Source organism: Hetaerina americana, unplaced genomic scaffold (genome assembly GCF_022747635.1).
Source record: "Hetaerina americana unplaced genomic scaffold, ioHetAmer1.1.p SCAF_8, whole genome shotgun sequence".
NCBI classification, from domain to species: Eukaryota; Metazoa; Arthropoda; class Insecta; order Odonata; family Calopterygidae; genus Hetaerina; species Hetaerina americana.
The window spans coordinates 13,231,638-13,255,667 of NW_027287427.1; the positions used below are offsets into that span (position 1 = coordinate 13,231,638).

The window sequence follows — 24,030 nt, forward strand, 5'->3', positions numbered from 1 at the left end:
TATACATTAGATAATGTAGTTGTTAGAGGAATAGGAAAAATTCTTCTAACTTATAGCCCTGAGTAAAATTTAAAATACTAAGGAGCCAAATTTTTTAACCTACTTCCTCCAGACTTGAAAAGCATTTCCTTCAAATGCTTTTAAGCATAATCTTAAAAAATATACCTTCTTATTAAACCTTGGTAATCTTAGGGTGAGTTTTGTGCATTATGCAAAGAACAGTCGAAAATGTTTTGCTTAATATCTCTACATAAAAATAAATAACTTTTTTCATGTGATGTAGACTGAGATTTTGATGTACATTTTTTCTTTGTAGAAAAAACCATGCTGAATCTGCCTATAGCGAAGAAAGCATTATTATTATTACTAAAGGGCATTGATGTGGGCAATATGTAACATAAGAGCAATTATCATCTAGGAAACTTGATATATTGTGAGACCTCAAGAAGTAATGTTTCAGTTTGTTGGTCATTAATTCAGTCACATCTCATTAGATTGTTTTAGAGGTACAATAGGTCAGTTTAGGAAGAAAAGCCTGAAAAATTATGGTAAATGGAGCTTAAAATTTTGTGGTTGCATAGCAGCACATGCCAGACAAAGCCATTCAAATAGAGGCGGTAACTAGCTGAAGGTAGCTTTAAGCCTCCTTAAAACCCTAATTAAAGACAGCTAGCCAATTGAGTCATTAATTAGGGCTTTAAGGATGATGAAAATAATACATATACTCACTCACTGTAACAGTAATGCAGGTAATTAATGTTTAATTTTCACATGGAAAGCTATAAATTTAATGATCTGGAGTTAGCTATCAGCATCCTTGCCAAGTTCAAAAGACAAAAATCAGCTTTTAAAAAATCATTTTTCTATTAACTTTATTAAAATCATTCCAATTGGCACAACCTCAATTAACCCTTCCATTCATTCAAAAAGAAACATCTTGCTGGAGCAACAATAAATACATGTATATCAAATGAATTAAAAAAATAAATAAGAAATGGTATATTAACAATACAATTATCATATCTGAACAGATGGATAGCTTGATGGGTATTTATAACACTTTATACATCTTTTCATATGATTCAGTTTTGCCTTCCCAACACTACATAAGTTCAGGTCTTTTATGCACTTCACCCTTGTCTAATGAAATAATTAATTCACTCACTTGGCTGGCTAGCTGTCTATTAGAGAAACATTTTGTAAATCACTCTTCCCTTGTTCCACATTGTGAGTTTCATCCCAGTCTCCTTCAAGAAGAGGAACACTGTCTTCATTTGTTAACTCTTCAGCTGAATAAGATAAGCACAAACAAAATAAAATTTTGAAGAGAAATTTTTAAAAGCAAAAATAAATATGCTAGTAATAATTCACATGGGTATGTACAATATTAACATAAACACAGTAATCATATCAAACCGAAGGTCGGTTTGGTGGGTGATGGTAGAGTTCACAAATACTAAGCCTGACGGCGTATGAAATTCACACATCATGGTAGGGGGGGCAGTTCCTTTCCCAGTGCCGATTATAATTTCCCAGGAAGATCTGGTGACTGAAAAATCACACAGCTTGGGTGGAACTGAGCGTGCTCAGAGAGACTTACCCAGGAATCGACCCCAGGCCCTCTGATCTATAGTCCAATGCTCTACCCCTCGACTACCACAACCCCATATTTACACTGAAATAAAAATAACAATTTATCTTTCCACTCAATTTAATTTGGTACAACTAGCTTCGATGCATCGGCATCATAAAGTTGTACTGAATAAAATTGAGTGGAGAGATAAATTGTTATTTTTAGTTCAGTGATAATGTATTTCCACAAAGTTTAGCCTGAAAACATTGGATATACCCAAATGTACTGTATTATGTTTAGGACTACATTTTATGAGGATGTACATTTAAAAAAATATAAAATTGGGCCTTGTCAGAATCATATTTTGCCCATAGACTGCAGGCTTTTGTCATTAACTGTAAATGTCACCCAAGAATATTTCCAAATTAACCCTTCGGAGAGAAATTAGAATGGAGAAGTGAATTTTACACACTTGACGGCCCATTAACATGATATCACATTACTGAGAAAAAGATTTACAATAACGAATATTCCAAACTTAATTCAATCCCAATTTCTGAACCTAGACATTATTATTATCAGCCATTTCAGGTGGGTTTTGGATGAACGCAAGATTGATCATCGCTGCATTTCCCAGCTAAATGACACAACCTGACATCCCACACAACATTAATCTGTGCTTCCATTTTAAATACTTCCTCCCTCAATTCATTCTGTCCAACATCCCTATCCTATTATTGCCCCTTTCTTAATTTCCTAACATTCTCCCATATCACAATAACCCATCTTCTTGATGTCTTCAACATCCCATTGCCAATAAAAATGCTCAGAATCAATCTTTTCTGCCTACTTATGATTTATCCCAACAATCCCTTCTCTTCATCCATGATACCTAGCACTTCGTTTGTTTTCCTTTCTGTACACTTAACCTTCTCCACACTCACATTTCAAAAGCCTCCAATCTACTTCTATCATCCTGCTTCAGTGACTACTTTTACACCCCATACATAACTACGCTCCATATAAAAGTTTTCACCAGTCTTTTCTTAATATCGTTACTCAACGTCCCTCTCATCAACTCCCTCCTCCTTGTAATAGCCTCTTTGCCTAGCGCAATTCTCCTTACGTCCCTACTACTTTGACCTTGTTGGTCCAAAACACTACCGAGATACGTAAACTGTTCTACCTGCTCCAGTTTTTGCCCTCATATTTTAATGTTTAACTTAGCCTTTCTTGTTCAGGAGAACTGCATAACTTTCATATTATTTACATTTATCTTCACCCTATGCCTCTTGCCCTGCCTTTCTAATGCATTCAACAATGCTTGCAACCCTTCGGCTGACTGACAAACTAAAGAAGTTCTCTTGGGTTTCCCACCGGGTCAGGTTGCAGTACACCGATGTTTCGAAGGTTGACTCTGCCATCGTCTTCAGGGTGTCACTTCACCCTGAAGACGATGGCAGAGTCAGCCTTCGAAACATCGGTGTACTGCAACCTGACCCGGTGGGAAACCCGAGAGAACTTCTTGAATACCATACCCCGGGAAAACCTGAGATCCTTCATGACAAACTAAAGCTTGATCATCAGAAAACCTAACTGATTTTCATTCCCATCTCCAGTTCTTCCCATGTCTCCTTTACCTTTCATCAAAATGTACATTGAACAGTACAGGTTATAATGCACATCCCTATTTGCATGAATAGGGATGTGCATTATCTTCCTAAAACTGGCCATCCAGACTCTCCATCACCCAATCGCAACTAAGTAGCCTGTGACATGTGCAGGTTGCAGATAAATCCCCTATGTCTCCAATTGACCCATATTTTCTGCAATACATTCTACTCAATCAAATGCCTTTTCAAAATCTACAAAGCAGACACATCCTGATTGTATTCAATGTTATACCATGATAGTATTCAACATTATATATGTTGAAAAGAACAGGTAATAATGGACACTAATGTATTACTCCTCATCCTGACTCTCCATTCTCCACAGGGAAATTGAAATTTTATAAATAAGATTTTAATCACAGGTTTGGTTACAATACAATTGCCACTTATGATTTACTACTGCATTTAATTTTTTTCAGCACTACCACAAATAAGTTAAATTTTTGTAGCATGAATTTGAACATAAACAGTAAATTATATATCCTAAATAGGATTGTCAAGTATTAATTGATTAGAGGAAACAGTTAAAACATATGCAATGACAGAGGAGAACTTAATAAACTATGTTTTATGTAATGAACAATATCACGGCACCTTATATGATATTTTTTCAACATCCTTTAACACTCACAAATCAATAAGTTTGACAGCTAGGTAATGATTATATTACTGAAAAAACAAACTTAAAATGTAATCCGCAGATTTTTTGCTTGAAATTATCATGCTCTATGGTGAAAACCTATGTTTCTGATATATATTACATGTAGTTCCATTCCATCATTACAAATCTTAAATCAGTATTTATTCAATGTGAACACAGCATGTGGTAAGGGTCAGGTAAAATTATCATAAGTGTTTTCAGACACCTATTATGAAGTTAATTAAAAGTTTCAGAGAAATTATGAAAGTTCTGGACATTTTCCTAATTTAAGTGAACTATATAATGAACCAACTTCATTTCATTAAGATGTGGAGTCGTGTCAAATAAAATTTAAGGGAGTTGTGATGAAATAAAAAGGTACATGGATATAGCTAAAATTATCCATTGTTCATTAATCAATAGGCAGAGGGATAGCAAGAATAACTAATATATTAATAAAATGAAGCAAGGGTGCTCTTATAGGTAAAAGGAAGGTCAACACATATCAACATAACCTGCAAAAACTACCTATAGCAAATGACTAATTTTTTAACATGATCAAATATGACTAGCAGCAAAATAAGTGCAAGTAAGACCATAGTGGTGTCTCATGGAATATATTTAAATACACTTGACAATAAAAAAGTCTTAGTACTCACAACTCTCTTCTTGTTAATGGTTAAACTTAATTTATAAGTGCAATGCAATCAGTGACTTTTTTTCATGTGATTATCATGTGCAGTACATGTGCTAAAGAACCTAAACAAATTTTATTTGAAAGAGTAAGCGCCATCCTACAAGACAAAATAAAAATTATACCATATTAGCAAATTTAGTTAAGTTAATGAAATGGTTAGTAGGTCGAATTTGTACATAAAATTCATTAGATATTAAAAACCATTATTGATCAACTGAGTAAATTAAAAATTTATCAAATTCCAAAGAAACTGCGGGAGATGCCGCAACAGTAACTTTTAACGGAGTCATCCGCTAATGTGCATTTCAATGCAACTATTTCAGAGCGTAAAAATCATTCGCCTTGACTGGGACTCGAACCCAGATCCCTCAATATCCGGTCGAGTGCTTTAGCCACTTAAGCTACCGAGGCGTCCTCTTAAACTCTGAAATTTTTTGGGGCTTTTAAAGGAACTAGATGTTATGACGAAATACCGTACATACAATGTCACATGCATTCGTAGTCGTGCGCGAGGCGCCACTGTCCACGAGGTTAAAGCCAACTTTAAACACTTATGGTGTTTTCCCTTTGACAAATTCCAAAGAAACTGCGGGAGATGCCGCAACAGTAACGGAAAAAGTTTGTTTTCAAATGCTGATTAGTAAAAAGGAGGTTAATATGGTTACACCTGCACCCGTAATTAAATTAATATTGATGAATGAAGCCAACCATACAATGATGAATTTAAAAATGATACATCCCAAAACATGTCTTTGATTGAAAAGCACACATTGTGTTGAAAATGATTCCACACTCTCACTCATCCTTTAAACAGGTTTGGTGAGAGCATAAAAATGACAAGGACCTTCCTAAATGTGAGTGCATGGCTTATGAAGTATATTTATTTCAACTTCAGGGGCAAAAGCACAGGAAGACTTAGACTAAATGGAAACAGAGTTCACTAAAGATCCAATTATCTTCCATTTCATTACCAACCATGGTATTTAACCCAAACGTTGGTTTAATATTGCAAGGATAGAGCTCTAAGCCCAGGTCAATGGCAGGTGAAATTCACTCAAAAGGTGGGCTATTTCTTTTCCCTGTGCTGCCAGTAGTTTCTCAGGAAGATTTGATACCCGAAAAATCACAGCTTGAGTGAACCGAGTGTGCCCAGAGGTATCACCTGGGCCGTACAGGTAGTTACCAAACACTCAACCAACTGGAAAATCACATTCCCCTCAATTTATTAATAATAGCCAGCATCAATGCTTCCTTAATGTATTATGGCATCCTATAAATACATTGCCTCTACCCACAGATTGGAATTCTAGGTGCATGAATGCTCCTATGGATCAGAACTCCATCTTATGTGGGTGGTTTTCTCGTGTCAAGGCAATCCCTTTCATTCTGATACAAATATGTGATCAATATCTAGTATACTAGAAACCTCTGCAATATGACCACACGGCAGATTTTATGACATTATGTAACATAAAGAGTTCATATTTAAGATAAAGACAATGGAACCTTCTACTGTGACTAATTTAAGATATTTATAATCTAGAAATATATCCACACTTAGCACCTTTAGATGTGATTTATGCCACATCAATGCTGCTTTGAAATAATTGCCCTACGAGAGATTTGTTGTTTTAATGTTACATGTACTTGGTACATCAATGAATTAAAAAATAATTCGCATTAATTTTTCACTTGCAGATATTCAAGGGAGCATGACATCCAGAACTAAGATGTTCTGAATGACAATTTTCATTTTTGCAATTGTTTGAGGCACAACAGCACGAAGGCAGTCATTTCTCCTTCTCCCAAATTTTGCTGTGTTCAGCTGAGTATTAATCCCTTACGATGCAGGAGCAAATGAGACATATTCCATGATTCACACAAACTATGAGAATATATGATGATATAAAGAGAACAAATAAGAATGTTTCCCAATTGATAAAGATAGATACAGAAACATACATAAGGATACAGGAGCATATACCATACTATACGTGTTGACAAAATGGTTGAATACTTCAACCATATTGAAATTACCATAAATAGTATCACAATATTTTAAAGGCTAATAAAATATTTTTTTTGAACAAGATGCACAAGTTTGGTCCTTCACGTAGCTCAAAATTATTCAAAAGAATACATTCTTTCATCCTGTAGCCTAAAATTGCTATCTAGTCAATGTTGCTAAGTTTTTTTGGTGCTCAATACAAACTTCTGAATTTGATGACCCCAAAAAAGTCAGCTTTTAGTGAATACCTCTAGAAGATTAAATGTTTCCATAAACTTAAGAAAGAAGATGCAAGTATATGTAAGTTTTTTAACAAATTTTATCAATCGGTAGACATGAAAATATGAAATAGATGAAGACAAAATGTACGAGTCATATGTCATATTAAAATGCCATATTTAGCCGTAAAAATGTACGAGGCTGGCTAAAAAGGGTGCGAGCTACATCACTTATCTGTCCAGCCATCATGAAACTTTCCAAGTTTTCCATAAGAATTTGTCAATTTTCCAGGTTTCCTTAAAACAATGGAACTGATCAAGACTGCCAACAGTGGTTAGGGAACTACTATTGGGAGTCGTGTCTAAAAATACTTGGTATCATTAACCAAGAGATATCTTAAGATTAACTCACAAGTCCAAGAAAAATACTTCGAGGTAAGTGCATATGGAATGTCAAAATATATATTCCCACCCAAGAGCAAAACGAATTCATTCATCATGTGACATAAGTAAAATGAGTACACAATGAGTTTAATATCTTGAAACATCTCTGCCTATAATTGCGTGCTTATATGTACCACCAGGAGGAAGTTGGCGGATCTATGATGAAGCTCAAAATGGAAGGCAGGAAGTGAGCCTTCCTAGAATTAGATTGAAACTCTTTTCACCACACAATGAATTCCCTGAGTTGCTCCGGGAGCATTATTCCACGATATTTTCAGGTAATCAGACAGCCTGATACAACCTTCATTTTCATTGCAGGTGAAATATCTTTACTGAAACTCCCAGATATCCTTGGAAGTTATCTCAACTTTCAAACCGAACCTCAACGAGATCTGATGATAAAGGTAGCCATGGCTTGGTGGTGACCTTTTCCAGCCCTTCCCCTTTTTCACTTGAAAATTCATATGATTATTCATCGATATCCAAAAGTAAGGAATTTAGTACACCATAAGATTTAGTACACCTCAAAAAGAACCATGAGCAACATTTGGAAATACGACTAAAAACGTAATTTTAAAAATGCAGTCAAAAGCATAGTTGAATTCTTAACTATATTGGATGAGTATGAAACTAGATTTATAATGACATTTATTTTTCTTCAAAGATAATTTACTTTGAGCCAATAAATTTGCAACTTTTTTGCTGTTGAATCGATTAAAGTAGTGAGCATATCTAAAAGCCTCCTCATCAGATTAGAATATTAAAATGAAAACAATCTATATTAAAAATGTATGGTTTACAACTAATATAATAGCCGATGTAGATGGCTTTAAATTTCAATTAAAAAGTAAAGTAAAATTAAAAGAAAACACTTATTTCCCAAATAAACATTTTGGGAAAGAAATATCCTTTTCCATTTTGTATGAAACACAGTACACCTACTCATAAACATTAAGCTCCAATTGCCCCAGTATAACTGACTGCAGGTACTTCACTATCAGAACCAACTGAGCCCTAAGGAAGAGTACCTGATATCCCAAATAAGCCAACCCAACCGAAAAAGGTTCATTGATGACAAAATTCAGCGTACGAAAAACAAAGAGGATAGCTATGAGCTAAGCTCTGATTTAAAACACAAAATGGCAAAATAAAATCGGATTTAGAATTCAATTATCACTACCATTAATTACTCTTTGGCATGCTAAATTGTATGAAGCAATATTGTGGATACTAAGATCAACAGATAGCCACTCAAATCAAGACAAAGAAAGAGCAGAAGCACTCAAGAAAAGTAAATAAAAGAATAAAAATATTAAATAAGCCCACCTCTTGTCAAAAAGCATTATTTAAAAACCACCCCTTCGATTATTAATTAATTAGTAACCTTGAGAAGGAAATAAAGAAAGAAGAAATGATAGCAACAGTCACAGTTTCTTTCATTCTCTGTGTATTTCATTTGTTTACACTGCGAATCCACCAAACACTTTTTAAGCAAAAGTCATAACAAAACAATTCAAATTTTAAAACTTATTGACTAATTATGTAACACTCCTCAAAAGTATAACAAAAATATGAGCACTGTTAACTTACAACACAAAATCATTAAAGGGAACTTATTTCAGCCAGCTTTTGATCTTAACAGGGATTTTTCTTTGGATATTTAACAAGTTTCAAACCTACTAAATATATCTGACATATTTAAGGCATGGTAGTAACACCTTGAGCAGTTTGGCAAGAAGTGTATAAGAATACTGCAAGAAAACAACTTTGATTACTTCACATATTTTACGTTCTTATACCACAGGGCTATTATAGACATTCTACAGCAACACTTTTTTTTACAATCAACTCTTGAAATAGGAATGTCAGTGAAAATAGCAGGAAGAAACTAGGACTGTGTTATAGCATAAAAGTATCACAAAGGAAACTCAAATTGATGTTCTCCCATTTACAACGCTTTGCCAATGGTTTTAAGACAGCTTATACAGGTTAGTCTAAAGCCTTGATGCATAACATGTCATAAATCAGCTAAAATGAAACAACTATTTCTATATACAAAGGTACTTTGCAGTTAAATGATGATGAAGACAACTTCAACAGAATATTCACTTCTAAAATGACATGAAAGATCTAGAGCTTCCAAACCAGAAGTTGAGAAATAAAGCTAGCCTTTTAAATGTTTTAATGAGTAAAAACACTACATTTTCAAAAATATTTCAAATGTTCTCACAATAGTATAAAATTCTTTCAATGCCTGACACATTGGATGATGTCTACATCCACAAAATATGCAAAACATTATTTACTACTAATTACAATGAGATTACACATCTCAAAAACCTCAACTTCATTCAATAAAATAAATAACTTTTATTGAATATTTACATACTTTGCTTCCCAGAGCAAAATTCTTAGTTATTACAAAATCAAACATAAACAACAATCTTATTATCACCAAGCACTTGGATAAAAAAAACATCGAATGAGAGCTAATATGTCAAACTAATGAAAATGTTGAAAAATAATGAAAATTTTGGGTGATAGGATTGAAGAAGCGTACTCTGATGTAAAATGTAATGGTATGATTAGATACTGATTAATTAAATAGGGCAGCATGTAAACCCTTCACCATCAAAGTCACCAAAGGAAGTGCAAGCCCTTAATGGTATTAGGATCAACTCTACCACTGGGTTTCTTCCAAGGCATGAGGTTCTGGAGAGGGAGTACAAAAATAAACAGCACCAAACAGTGCCACATGCATTTCAACTAGCATTAAAAAATAGAAGAATAAAAAAAGACTTTCAGTTAATACATAAATAATTTAAAAAAACCATAAGAGAAAAAAAGTTCAAATCTCTGAAACTCAATATCCTTTCTTTCAAAAAGGCCTGGACAAGGAACAAATCAATTGTCAATATTCCTGACTCAAAATCTTTCCCACTGCTCCTCACAAAACAGGTGGACAAGAACTACCACTAAATCATCATCATATTAAGTTCGGATTTGAATGCACAGGGCCAAGAAACTATCGTCTTGACAACATGAATAGTTCAATTAAACATTCCAATTAATTTAAGGTAAGACTAGGATTACAATCATTACTGAGGCCTATGCCTCTGATCTCGTGTTTTGCTACGAGTGGCCACCTTTGTAGAAGATGATGACAGGTTCATACCATTCTTGTGACTCGTTGCGGAGCCTGGAGATGAGAATGAGGAACTTGAGGTTTGGGAGGAGTATGCACGTGTGGCACTGCGGACATTTAAATTCCCTGGCATCTTAAATAAGTCAATTTTGAGGTGATCACATATCTCCAAACACACTTGGGATGAGTACTTCAGCAAGTCAATGACGGTCCATATCTGGAAGAAAAGGGTGAAGGGGAAACAACTGAAAACCAAACTAATGGACTTGAATCATAAGATTAGACAGACTATATTACGTAGATGAAAAGCAGAAGAGTTTAGCCGCCTGCATTAAAGTAAAGGCTTAATAATTTGGATACTGCAAATATAATTTGTGCGCTCCTTCTAGACCAATAGTAATTTACAGAATGCTAGTTTAAGAAAACTTCATTGAGGTAAAAAACATCCCCAAGACGAATGATTCAAGACATCCTGTTAACCAATCAAGATTTTATTTGATACATCATTCATTCATATAAGGTTTATTCACATTTGCACAACTTATTCAGCTGTATGTAATAGGCTAAATGAAAAAAAAAGATAATTTCAAAAGATCTCATGAAACTTGATGATATCTGCTACTCAATTGCTTAGAAGGGATGAATTTTATCCTTAAAATTATTCCTAACTCTGAAATGACTTTTATGAGCGAAAAAGCATATGGTATGCCAAGTTACTAGGCCCGTGCCATGTGCAGCCTTCCCTGCTTATAGTCACAGCACTCTGCAATTCATCCAGAGTCTAGTAATGCCACCTTTTGCTACATATACTGAACAAGCTGAAATCCCATTTGAAGATATTGCCATGTTAAACAGCACAAATGGTCTAAATTAATGAGTGTTTACTATGTAGCCATATTAACTGTACATCCTATTTTCAGTTTTGAATCTGAACAGTGATTGGCTAGGGACCTTGTCTATTATTTTTGGTTTAGTGCCTCAAATAACCTATCTATAGAGAGTGTGAGGTCCCTTATAAAAAAATTAAATCTCTTAATACATCTCTACTTTAATTTCCCAAGAAATCATTTATGTGGCCACATCATCATATGGTAAACCATGGCAAAACAACAATAAGCATTAAATTAGGAAATAATATACCACTGACAATCATAATTATCAACAATTAATTCATCACTTTTCTCACTTACCAAGCATAACCACAATACATTGTACTCTGCAATATAAAAGTTGAAATACTGATTGAGAAACAGCATTGAGGGACCCAAAAGAGCTGAATCCAAATATTCCATTTCATTTTTAGTCATGTGTGCAACCTAAAAAATATATCAATATTAGCATTAATTGCGCATACAATTAATTCAACACAAGCAAGCAACTACATTCATTCCTCAAATGGTCACCTGTTTTGAACAATCACATTATAGAAAGAAGAATAATATATATACCCTCATTTAGCTTGTTCAGCTCTGGTTGGCAATTTTACAAGAGAAACTCAGAATTGCATTCATTAAAATCAAATTCAATGAATTGTACTAATTCCATGTCATATTTTTTATCATCCCTTTTTCACAGATGAAGTGAGCAATTGACTTGAAAAATGGTAAATGGGTTCTTGAGGTGCATATCTTAAAACCTGCTTTAAGCAGCCGACCACTGGGATCAACATACATTGGCTTCTCCTAAATTGTTCATATTGCCTGTGTCCATGAAAACATTAAAGAACACCTTGTTGCCATACCAATGCAGCAGGGGACATCACTGATATTTAATATCTCAAAGAGCTTTCAAATGTAAAATAACTTCAATCAAATGCAATTCAGACCTATTCAGCTTTGAATGGCCTTCATGAAACTATTGAGTTACTTAAAGATTTTAAATCGCATAATACAAATATTTGCATGCAAAGAGATACTGAGATAAACTGTCTTTTCAATTAGAAGAGGCAAGGCATTGTATTTAATTAAACCCATTGTAAATGAACATTTATAACTCAATAGTAAAATAACACAAGTATGAACCGTGGCCTGGCAGCAGGTATACAGGCTACCAACCTTGTGAACATGTCCTCAAATAATTATGTGATTTCCAGTGAAGAAGGGATAAGCATAAAATGCAAAGATTTTAAATGCATGCCCTAAGGTTGACATTCAAATTATTTTACCTCAGAAAATGAAGGATGATTTATTTAAAGAATGACACTGCCTTATCATAATGTGTATTAATAAATCCACAAAGAATAAGGTGCATTGATATTACTTTTTGTCACTTCACTTTAACAATTATACCTCAAAGACCTAGGTAAAAGTTTGATGATAAAATAACTTTCTTCCCACATATATTAAAATAAATTTAAATTAAGATTCATATCTTGAATTTGGCTATTATTTTGAAAGTTTTATTACTGTAACTATTAAAATAATAACCAAATTACTTTAAATACCTACTAGACATAAATGTCAGTAATATAAAGTTATTGTTTTCTCGATAATATATTAACCATTCAAAAAATAAATACGAGACCACCTCTATTGCCATCACATGGTTTTTGTCACCGAGTAAATTATCAAGCTATCTCTTTAAGTCTCTCGGCCCAGAAGGAAGCTTATATTTCCCAAATGTTTACTCTATTTTACAATGAGTCCCGACAAAACTTTTCTTCTGACTCTGAAGAATCAGCTTTATTCCTTTTTCCATACTCTACACCACTTCTGTATTTGCCTTCTTTTACTTCACTGCTCTTTCTGAGGCAAAATGTGACTATGCATTGCTGAACTGTTCAATAAACTGAATGCAAAGGTAAACCAACAAAGATAAGAAACAATGCCATTTGTCCAAGATTTAGTTATGCTTAGTAGCCTTAATTACCAAAATAAGCAAATATGACTAGCATTAACAATAAACTGAAAAATACTGGAAATACTTCTGGAAATATCTGGGCAGGGCAATCCAGGAGCATCCAAAACATTATGTTGATTTATCCAGCAGAACAGACAAAACCCATTTTATACCACGCTGACATTTGAAGATATTTAAAAACGGAAAATTAAGGAATTGATACACAAACAAAAAAGAACTTTTGAAAATAATTAGCACCAAACATAAGGAAAACAAAGAGGTAGGTTTAATGTTTTATGCTGGTTTCCCATACTGGCCAACATACAAACCCGGAAAACCTCAGCCAAATTGATATCACAAGTTTGGCTGACAGATTTTCTTAGTAAAGAATTTGTTGTTACAAAAATAGAGAATGAAATGGAAAGCATGCATTTATTTTACTCTCCATTATGGCATTCCCTTAATATGTGAACAATTTATTCAGATATTAATTGCCCAAATGGCCCCAAAAGACCTAGGCTGTGAATTAAGATGTGATTTTCAAATTTTCTCACAAGAGTCTAATAAATACAACAGTTTATAAAAATGTTAGCGGCATTTGTGGAGTGAAAGTGCCGATACATTAAATATTTAATCAACTCTCACACTCCACAATACTTTTGCATTTAATGATATAATTAAATTAGTGTAGTTCTAACTTCACTATATTATGTATATGAATATGATCTTACTCACCACCAAGCGATTTGTGACTTTAGATGTGACCAAGCCAAAGGCAAGTATGTATAGAACTGGATTGTTTTCATATACACCATCAATACTTTTTTTATAAATTATGTATGCAGGAACAATCACTAGCCCAAAAGGTATAACTGGTGATAGCACACTAGTGCCCTGAAAAAGAGTTCATTACATTTCATTGAATAATTGTCAGATGTCTCAGAATTTGAAATAAGTTTCATTCAAACTATATTAACATAAACTTTGCATTTACAGAAAAAAGAGGAACAAAAGATTAAATGATTAGGAAATGAACAAGAAACGACAAGAGGAAATAAAGATAGACCAATAGTGTGGAAAATAGGTGGAACAGTCAAACAAGGCATGCAGAAAATAGGTGCTGCGTAAGTTGGTAACAAAAAGACCATTACTAACCCCTACATAAAAAGCATGAGGATTAGGAAATAGGTAAATATACGCAAGGAAGGGAAAAATATACCAGAGTAGGGTCTCGTAAAGCATGCACAAGAAATGCACTCCATTAATTGATGAAGACAATATAATTACTAGCCTCCAAATGGAAGTGCAAATGAATCAGGAAATAAGTGTAGCAAGCAAAGGACATAAAGGTCACTGAGGTGGTAAAATGCCTTAAAAGAAGTGCAGTTAAAGACAGCATGCATAAGAAACACACTTAAAATAATGGATAACAAAAAGGTCACTACTAGCCACCAAACAATCAAGGTCAGGATGCAACGAAAACCTCAAATAAGAATATTGCCATAGTTACCTCCTTTAAAGGCAGGAGTAAACATTAGCAGAACGAAACAAAAGCATAAAAATATTTGAATAAGTTTTAGTAAAACTTACGGCCACAGTGGACCCATTTTTTCCTACACCACCCGTGAAAATGACCACTATGTTTGCCTGAGCAAGTAGGATCGCAACCAATAATGCCACAAACATTGGTATCAATTTCATTTCCACATCAAAAAATGGAAGCTGCTTGAAAACAGACAGAAATATTTATGAAGTTTTCTTTCTATAAGGAGAGAATAAGGGACATACCAATGCTGCAAGGCCAGGAGAGAAAAGAGGGTTAAACTCAGTGAAATAGATGCTTCAAATGTTAATGCCAAAGGACAAAAATGTTCATGAAGAGCCTAATGAAGAATCACAGCACCTGCTCCAAATACATCACCAAAGAGAAACACTTGTAACAATTCTACTCTTAGATAAGTGCATAAAGCCTACTGATTTAGACACTGCAATCATGCAAACTCTAAAGCAGAGCGTTCTTTGAAGAAAGACTTCATTTGATCAACTCCTAGTGTCAAACTAGAGGTCAACTTACTGCCACCGTGGAGCCATTTTTTCCTACTCCACCTGTGTGAATTGTTTGGCAAAATGTCAAAAATATGTGGGCATAGCCAATGAAAAAGACAGCACAAACAGCTTGTGACAAATGCACTGTTGTGAGTGGTATCTATTGGAGAGAAACAAATCACATTTAATTTAGTAGCTATTTTCAAGTGCCATGAAACACTGATTTCCCATGGATACTAAATCTACACACATATTAAGAAACCATTGTGCTGACAGAGATAAAAAAAATCCATTGCATGCTCCTTTTCTTATTAATTATGCCAATCTTTTGTGCACTTTTGTGTTGTGTGATAAAACATAAAGTTAAAAGAAGTCCACATAAAGCAATGAGAGTCCCTATGGAACTTTTGCAAGTCATCTCAAACACATCTTCCTTAAAATATCATGTCAACATGAATAAATTGTGAAATAAATATAACCATAAACAAAAGGCAAGCTGAGGTTTTAAGGCCATAACTCTCCTTCATCCCAAAAAAAACTCCAAGGTCAGGTGATTACACTGAAACAGAAATTGGATTTACCAGGAATTCATTCAAGAGGGAGCGAATCATGCAATCAAAGTTGACAGTTACTGAACCTGAGCATGCAAAAATCAACTCTATTTTCGATAAAAGGGCTGTCGAAAATTCCTCGTTGATATGCACCAACCAAAGATTCCGTGGCACTTCAAAACACCTCTACACAATAATTTCCCATTTCAAGCTTGGTATTGTGAAAACTATCGTAACACCTCTGAAAATGTATTATAACAACCATGGGTACAGTCAAAGGTATGAAAGCAAGAGATAGAAGGAATTTTGAAGAGGGTATGTGTGTGACGTGGCAGAATCTCCATAGACCTAGATGAAGTGAGGTCTGGGCATTAGTAGAAGTTGTTAGTCAGGTGGTTTAAAATTCATTGAAACACGTTGACCACTTACAGCCACTGTGGATCCATTTTTTCCTACACCACCATTAATAATCACATTAAAACCATTGTAAAATGCCATTCCTGCACACATAAATGTGAATACAGCCATAGGTAACTTAATTTCCACCATTAAATATGGAATCTGCCAAAAAGAATACATAGAACATTTTGAATTAATTTATTACACATTTTGGTATTTGCTCATTATCCAACTGCATCAAATATTTACCCAGCTGCAGTCCATCTACATCATAAAAGACAATGGTGTAAATCACTAAATACATTACTTATCAACAATCAAAATTGATTGCTGGCACATCAAGACTTGCACAGCTAACCATTATCCACTAGTTTAACTGAATAAGCATGCTCCTTCTCAAAAATTGTAAAAATTATGGTGGGCTATCAAGGGCAACATAAGCGGGACATTTTACAAAAAAATCTCTTGAATGAAATCTTGAAGATAATAGTAATGCATAAGTATATCAAATGGCTTCCTTCAATCATTTTCTGAGGATTTTAATCCCTTAAATTCAACAAAACATGAATTTCTTATTACTTGCAAAGTAATCATACATAGAATACAAATGCAACAAACCCTCAATGCTATATACAATGTTTTTCTGAAAATCATCTCTTAAATACTTTATGAAGTTGGATAATGGACAAGTACCTATAACTCTCAAATAGATATCACTTTCCTCAGAAATGCCCATGGCATACATACATATTTTTTCCTTTACATGAATAATTTGGAATTGCTTTAAGAAAACTACCTTTATTGGTCAGAATTGTTGCTAACTGGCGATTCAATTGTGGACATACACTGCCGCCGGATGGGCACACAAAGTGCTTAGGTTAAAATTACAGGACAAGACCAACACTTTTTTTTCAATTTTTCCAGATTGTTTTTCTACAGTTCATAAAATAGATAATCTCATACAGCAATAATAAACACATTGTCTCTCATAATATATAGTCAACATTCTACTGAAAACCAATGTCTTCATAAAAACATATATTATCCTCCTTAGAAATATTTCATTACATTATGAGAAACATTTGTACGACAAAAAAAGATAAGATACCAGATGAAACAAAGCTACTATAAAACCACTATTGGGAGAATGCGTCTTTTTATTCTGACATCATTTTAAAAATTGGTATTGAAAATAAATTTACTAACTTAAAAATATGAAATGCAGGCATAAGTACACTATGCATTAAAATTAACAAGAAAGACATTAGAATTAACTTTAGCAGGTATACTAAACAAGAAAATAGATTTGGCAGCTCACTGCTTAAGGGATCTTGTACATTCTAAAATTCAGGTTTTTTTAAAACATACTACCATCTGAAAAAACAAATATGCATTTAGAGTAAAACCAAAAATTACAAAAAGAGCAGTATTTATCATGCACTCACTTCCTAAGACCAAATCTAAACTTAGAATGCCAGCCCTATAAACCTCTGAATTTTCTTACACCATTGTGAGCAAGCCTTGGCCTAACTAATTTTTTACTAATGAGATTTATCACAATCATGACCTTATTGACGTAGAAACCATACTTGACATGGGCATCACTATAGCTTACATATATATATAGTGGAGTATTGCCTGATAAGGACCTAGCTGAGCAAGTGATTTGCGGAGTGAGCAAAAAATATTGTGAAAAAGACTTGGTTAACCAGTGAAAAGCAGAGGGGAAGTCCTGGAATTTGCACCTGCTGTACTAATCTGTGTTTAGCACTCATTCTGCTAGCATCTTAGTGCTGCTCATGATCTCACACAATTTTCCGAATATGTATTAAGACATATTATTTGTGATTGTTTTGCGCAAAGATTAATAATTTTGCAAAAATGTTTCCAAACAAAAAAGCCACAATAAGACAGCAAGAGAATAAAAATAACCTTAGAAATGCAAAGTAAAATCATTCAAATGAGAAAACCAATTGTGAGCGTGGCCTATTTAGCATGCACATACAATCAATGTATCTCAACAATTTGCACTATCCTCAAGAACAAGATCAAAGAGATTGATGCTTAAAAAGGAAAGAAAAGAACTACATCTCGAACAGTTGCCAACAACGATGAAAGGTTCTTATATGGATAAACTAAAAGCAATTACAATGTAATCATAACTATCGCACAGACTTTCCAATGTGCTCAGTATGGCTTGTAATCCCTTGCTCGACTGGCAAACTTAAACTTGACAATCCACAACCTTAATTGATTTTATTAGTACTCCACCTACTTCCATTCATGCCTCCAGTTTTTCCAATGCCTCCATTTAACTATTTCCTCCACAAATACATAGAATAGATTAGTTAGATGGTGATAATGGACACCCCTGTCTTACCCATAAGGAGTGACAGCAATATGGAAATTATGCCACTATCAAGTATGTTTCCAGGACATCAGAATGGACTAACCAAGCACATAAAAAAATATGGTAACAAGGTTCTTGACTGCATGGAAAGTCAGACATATCATGGACAAGGCAAGAGATTGCATACCAGCTCTCATACACCAATCAGGTGCTCCTTTGGAAAGCTATACACTGGCCACACAAGAAGAAGATCAGCTGAATACAAAAGAAAGGAGCATGTCAGAACTATGGAAAAGAGACAATTGCTTCTCTGCCACAGCCATACATACATGTTCAGAACTTGACGGCCATGTCATTTATTAGAGGCAAAAATTCTGGAAATGGAAAATCACAATTTTCACAGAATATTCAGGGAAGTAGTAGAAATAATGATTAATTTTGAACTGGAAAGCTGGATACAACCTCTCCTCAATGTGGAAGAGGAACTTTCAAGAAATTACCAATCAGAGCACTCCAATGGACTACGCATGGACAGCTGAAGCTGGCTTAACTGAAACATTTACTTTGATTACAATCCACCAGAAGAACCAACAGTAGCACAATTTGCTCTCAAAAAAGTCAACAATTGGAGAAACCCATAAGAATCCTTTCATCAATCTCACCCTGCAGAAAACTGTAAGATAGGTCACTCTTTTATTTGCAATGATAAATTTGAAATTTTCACTTTTTACAACCCAGATACACTATTCTGAGATATACTCTTGGATACTTTACTAGGGTTATCGCAACTTCATTTCTTACTGTAATTTTCAAGTTTATTTGGACAACATGGTTCCCCTAACCTCAGAATTCATCCCTTTTAAGTCCCTCAAAGTATAAAATCATTTCAGCGCAGATCAGCTGATGCTGCATCCCTCTTTGGTTTCCTGGGTCATTGGTAAGACAAGTACTGCAAGAGGCTTGCAAGAACAATTTCTTGTTTAACATTCATTCTACTCGGCATCCCTTCACTCCATCATAAAAGAAGCAGCTGGCATTCCTTAGAATGGAGCTCCATTGGGTACACAAATGCCACTGTATAGGCTGCTGCGTGATACAATAGCATTTTGAAGTACAAAACTAGGAAAACTCTCCTTCACAAAAAATACACATCTAATGTGCAAGAAGGCTTTCACCATCAGATGAAATTTCCCTTCACACAAAGAGATGATTTCCTTGCAAACAATGGAATGCTGCAGTCGATGCATGTCGAAAATCTCTTTTGAGTTACCACTGTAGTTATTTCTCCATACACCCAACCAATATTCTCTGATGTTAAATTTGATGGGTTAGTTTGAAAAGTCTTCCGGTACTAAGCCCGAGAATATGTGAAATATGGGACCATTCCTGTTTGCAATGATACTTTTTGTATCCCAGAAAAAAAACACTGCTTAGGGCAGGAACTACAGGAGGCATTACCCAGTTTTGAACTCATGACCCACTAGCAGGAGCTCAAAAGGTTCTATCCACTACATGATTACATCACCTTCAGCTTGATTAAAAAATCATATTAGTTTAGACCTTATTAGCCAGTGCTGGACACCTGCACATTCAACCTCAGGCTAAGCAGTATAATTTTCTTGATTCTGGTATCAAATTCATACAAACAAAATAGCAATGAGTTCAAGAAAAGGTCTTCAGGTAATTTTCAGAAGGTTCACTTGCTTTCACAAGTAGGGGTCAGTTACTTCAAACTTAATGTATACCACCAACCATGGTTATCAACCTGAAGGTCGGTTTGGCAGGCGAGGGTACAGCCCACACAATACTAAGCTCAAGGGACTGTGAAATTCATACATCAGGGTAGGGTGGGCAGTTCCTCTCCCTGAGCCACCTATGATTTCTCAAGAAGTTCTGGCACTCAAAAAACCACACAGCCTTGGTGAAGCTGAGGATGCCCAAAGGCATTCCCGGGAATTGAACCCAGGTCCACTGGTTAGTAATCCAATGATCTGCTCACTGGACTATCACATGCCCTTCTTGCTTGCATATATAGCTATTTGAAACTATTGCCTATAGTTTGGCACTTTGAAAAACATATCTACAAGTCTTTGATTTTAAATATCATTACTGAACACTTGTCAATTTTGTAAGTTATCTTCTTGAGAAATCAATTCAAATATATAAATGTACAGTTCATCTAATAAAAATGTCATATTTACCTACTAAATGGAGTACATAGTTAAATGCATTAGGATGGAAAATATGTTAAACTAGCTATGGATCATCAATGTAGTATATAAAATATAATGGGAAAACCATCAGAAAATGTATACATTGGGGTTACCTCAACTTAGTGGAGCTGTTATCACCACTGTATATTCACAGCAAATTTACTAAAACCAGCTTACCACAACATATGCTGATTGTTCCTTTATTGGATTGAAATATAAAAATGAATTCAGAAATGTATGCATGTAAGTAATAAAATAAAATATAATTAAATAAAGCCTCAAAAAAGTTCTTTACAACCTTTTATCTTTAACATAAAGGCATCAAACCTAATCAATCACAACCAAACCAGTATCAGTATAACAAAGGGACAAAAGAATATAGTTATCACCACGAAATTAATCTATTTACAAACTGCCTTGACAAGTTTAATTTTACTAGCTGCAGTGTTGTCCAAGAGATTTTTTTGAATAAATTTGTATGCCTGCATAGTTCACTGAATATTTTTTAAAAAGAACAATACAAGATGCAATAAAAGAACTTAATTACACAGGAAAACTTCTGGGATTGGTATTTGTTGCATTCCCTCGTGCATGTTAAAAATTAATTACTGATTTATGCTCTTACGATCAAGAAAATTGATGAAACGTTGACAGAAATATAATCTCTTCTGGAAGTGAAATGAAGGAATATTTTTTTAAACTGCATTTTTGTAAATAAAATATTTATTATAGTATTTTTATGCCTTGCACAGTGACAAACAAATCTCTCAAATAAAAACTAATTTACTTAGAGAGACATATTATGTTATTAATATTAAGTAATTTCCTGAAATGCAATTACTTAATTTGTCACAACATAATACACTCTCTCAATATAAGAAATATGCGACATGGTAAAACCTTGTTCCAGATGACAACAAAAATAGCACTTCAAAATGTGAACATATAAAATAAAATGCAGATGAATGCTGAAATTAGAGTTATTTTTTGCGGAAATAGTGTAATTTTAAAATGTTTAACTCCTCCCTTGATGATCAGCTAGGTGAGGATTTGAAGTATCAATATCGCATTATTTTGGCACATCAAAGTTTCATTAAAAAGTCAGTCTGAATACATCCTTACACTGCCAATAAAAGAGCAAAAATTATGCATCTGAACAATATTGATAGCCCAGGTTACGATTATACACTATTTAGTTAACCCAGACAGGAACATCTGCAAATTCACTGTAAACCACATACTTTATGCTTGAATTCATACCCAAGGCAGACCTAAGGCCAAATTAAAGATATTAGTAACAGTAGTGATTAGATTTTAAGTTTTTCAGATCAATATGAAAATACACTTAACATAAGATAAAAGAATAGTATTAATCAACAGCATTCACTCCTGAGAACCATGGGTGATTTTGGCTCATGCTGGATTGTAACCTGCAACATTCAGGTTAGCTGGTGCTCATCATTACTCATCAAATTATTAAGTCAACCATGGGGATTACTCTTTTACACTTCCATTACAGTAAACAACTTACAGAAGACTATTTTAATCTTGCAATTTCCTTTTTGAGAATAGCACATAGTACTCTCCACTCCGGTGGAAGCTATTAATTAATTGATCCCAAAAATACGTTTAAAAAGATTACTCCACGGTTTTGGACCATTTTGTGAACTACCATCAAATATAATATTCCACTTTATTACAACATCAGTAACCCAATGAATTAGCCGTGCAAAATGGGGTTGGATTAGGCAGTATAAAAACCGAGTACTGTTGGCAAGTACTCAAGGACTTTCTAACAACTACCTTGTACATATAAATAACGCATTAACGTGAAAATGGCAAGTGTGGCATAACATAATCATACGAAAACAAGTCTTTTGACCAAGAGCTGGATTACTTAATAATGAATGAGTACATAATATTAAAATTGGAAATAAGTTTTTATGATTTACCTTTGTACTCCAAATACTGGAGCCAAATACTGCTGATATCAGATGAATGAAGATTATTGTTATTTGGGCTTCTGTGACATCCACCTTCCCAAATCTTAATTTACCTACAAAAAAACACAGCCATATAGAAGGGATGTAATGACAAACAACCAGTAAAACCCATGATTACGTGTCTTACTTACCAGAAACATAAGTCTGCCAATGGGCACAATAAAAGAGCGCCATTGCGCAAAAACACTGAAAAAACATCCATGTAGGATAGTAGCCCAACTGCACCGATATGCAGGCAGATACAGCAACAAACACTAAAACAAATGAAAGATAAATCGTGAAAAGCATGCTATACATAAAACATAAACTAAAAGTACGGCTGCAGAACCTCTACACAAGCACTACCACTCACCAGTAGATATTGAGTCGCAGCCGTGATCAAATAATTCCCCCAATGGAGACGAAGTACCAGTTCTCCTCGCCTGCTTGCCATCAATTGCATCCAAACTTTGATAAATGAAAAGGCCTAAGGCACATACGAAGAAAGCCCATCGAGGAGCCTAAAATAATAAAAAAGGATCACTATATGTTATAGCATGTCACACAATGTTGGCAATACCACATGGGCTAATATATAACTTCCCACCTCGGCTTTGGCATCAGGGCTGTAGATAATTAAGATGAGAGTGGTCAAAATATTCACAGCAAGACCAACAATAGTGATGGTGTTAGGTGCAACAGACAGAGGTACTTTGGTGACCAGCCAACTCCACCAAGGATTCAACCAGGGATCTAATAAACTATCACTTGCACAATGGTATTCATGTTCACCCAAACGTCTGAGCTGACCTGGAGATAGCAACTTTCCTTTGCCGAAAAACATTGTTATTCCTTTTGATATGAAATATTAGTGGCACTAAGTACAATTTACATAACGCTAACACTGTTTCCGAATCGTATACACAAACTGATCTTGACAACTGCCCATAATATGGCTGAATTCGCTGGAATTCATTATCACGCCACCTGGTGAATGGTGTGACGCGTTACGTTTTTGTTACAATAGAATTCATTTTGCGCGAATTCTATGGATTTAAATTGCTTCGAAAAAGGACCCAATTATCATTTGTTAAGAATTCCTTGTCAAAAAACTTTTTAAGTGTGATTGCAGAGTGATAAATATATTTTTAATAATTCAAAGTGGCTGAAAGGAATTCTTATGAGTAAACATACCATACAATCATACATGTAATTGGAACTGCTACGAGTTTCAATTCGTAAGGAGATGTTGA

General features: G+C 34.4%; 1 protein-coding gene across 5 annotated transcripts; it reads right to left on the reverse strand.

Moving 5' to 3' along the window:
• Positions 1 to 855: 855 nt before the first annotated feature.
• bbc (choline/ethanolaminephosphotransferase 1 bbc) lies at positions 856 to 23,752 on the reverse strand. Of its 5 annotated transcripts, XM_071596288.1 has the most exons (11): positions 23,385 to 23,752; positions 23,151 to 23,298; positions 22,930 to 23,052; positions 22,748 to 22,851; positions 16,263 to 16,394; positions 15,311 to 15,442; positions 14,827 to 14,958; positions 13,972 to 14,130; positions 11,589 to 11,714; positions 10,429 to 10,615; positions 856 to 1,289 (listed from the first exon to the last, which is right to left on the reverse strand). In XM_071596288.1, exons 1-11 carry the CDS (start codon positions 23,619 to 23,621, stop codon positions 1,174 to 1,176), a joined length of 1,596 nt encoding a protein of 531 aa, XP_071452389.1. In that variant the 5' UTR covers positions 23,622 to 23,752; the 3' UTR covers positions 856 to 1,173. The 5 variants fall into 5 exon arrangements, with proteins under 5 accessions (XP_071452389.1, XP_071452387.1, XP_071452385.1 ...); XM_071596286.1 differs by lacking the exons at positions 15,311 to 15,442; positions 16,263 to 16,394; XM_071596284.1 differs by lacking the exons at positions 15,311 to 15,442; positions 16,263 to 16,394 and having other exon boundaries at positions 14,827 to 14,961.
• Between the last annotated feature and the right edge of the window lie 278 nt (positions 23,753 to 24,030).

What these genes read in the sequence shown, in the direction of transcription:
- bbc (XM_071596288.1), bottom strand. Translation starts at nt 23,621, where the DNA reads ATGTTTTTCGGCAAAGGAAAGTTGCTATCTCCAGGTCAGCTCAGACGT. An exon ending in TTGGCAGACTTATGTTTCTG is followed by an intron (nt 22,852 to 22,929) that starts GTAAGTAAGACA and finishes GTTTTTTTGTAG; the next exon opens with GTAAATTAAGATTTGGGAAG. An exon ending in AAGTCACAAATCGCTTGGTG is followed by an intron (nt 11,715 to 13,971) that starts GTGAGTAAGATC and finishes TATATTTTTTAG; the next exon opens with GTTGCACACATGACTAAAAA.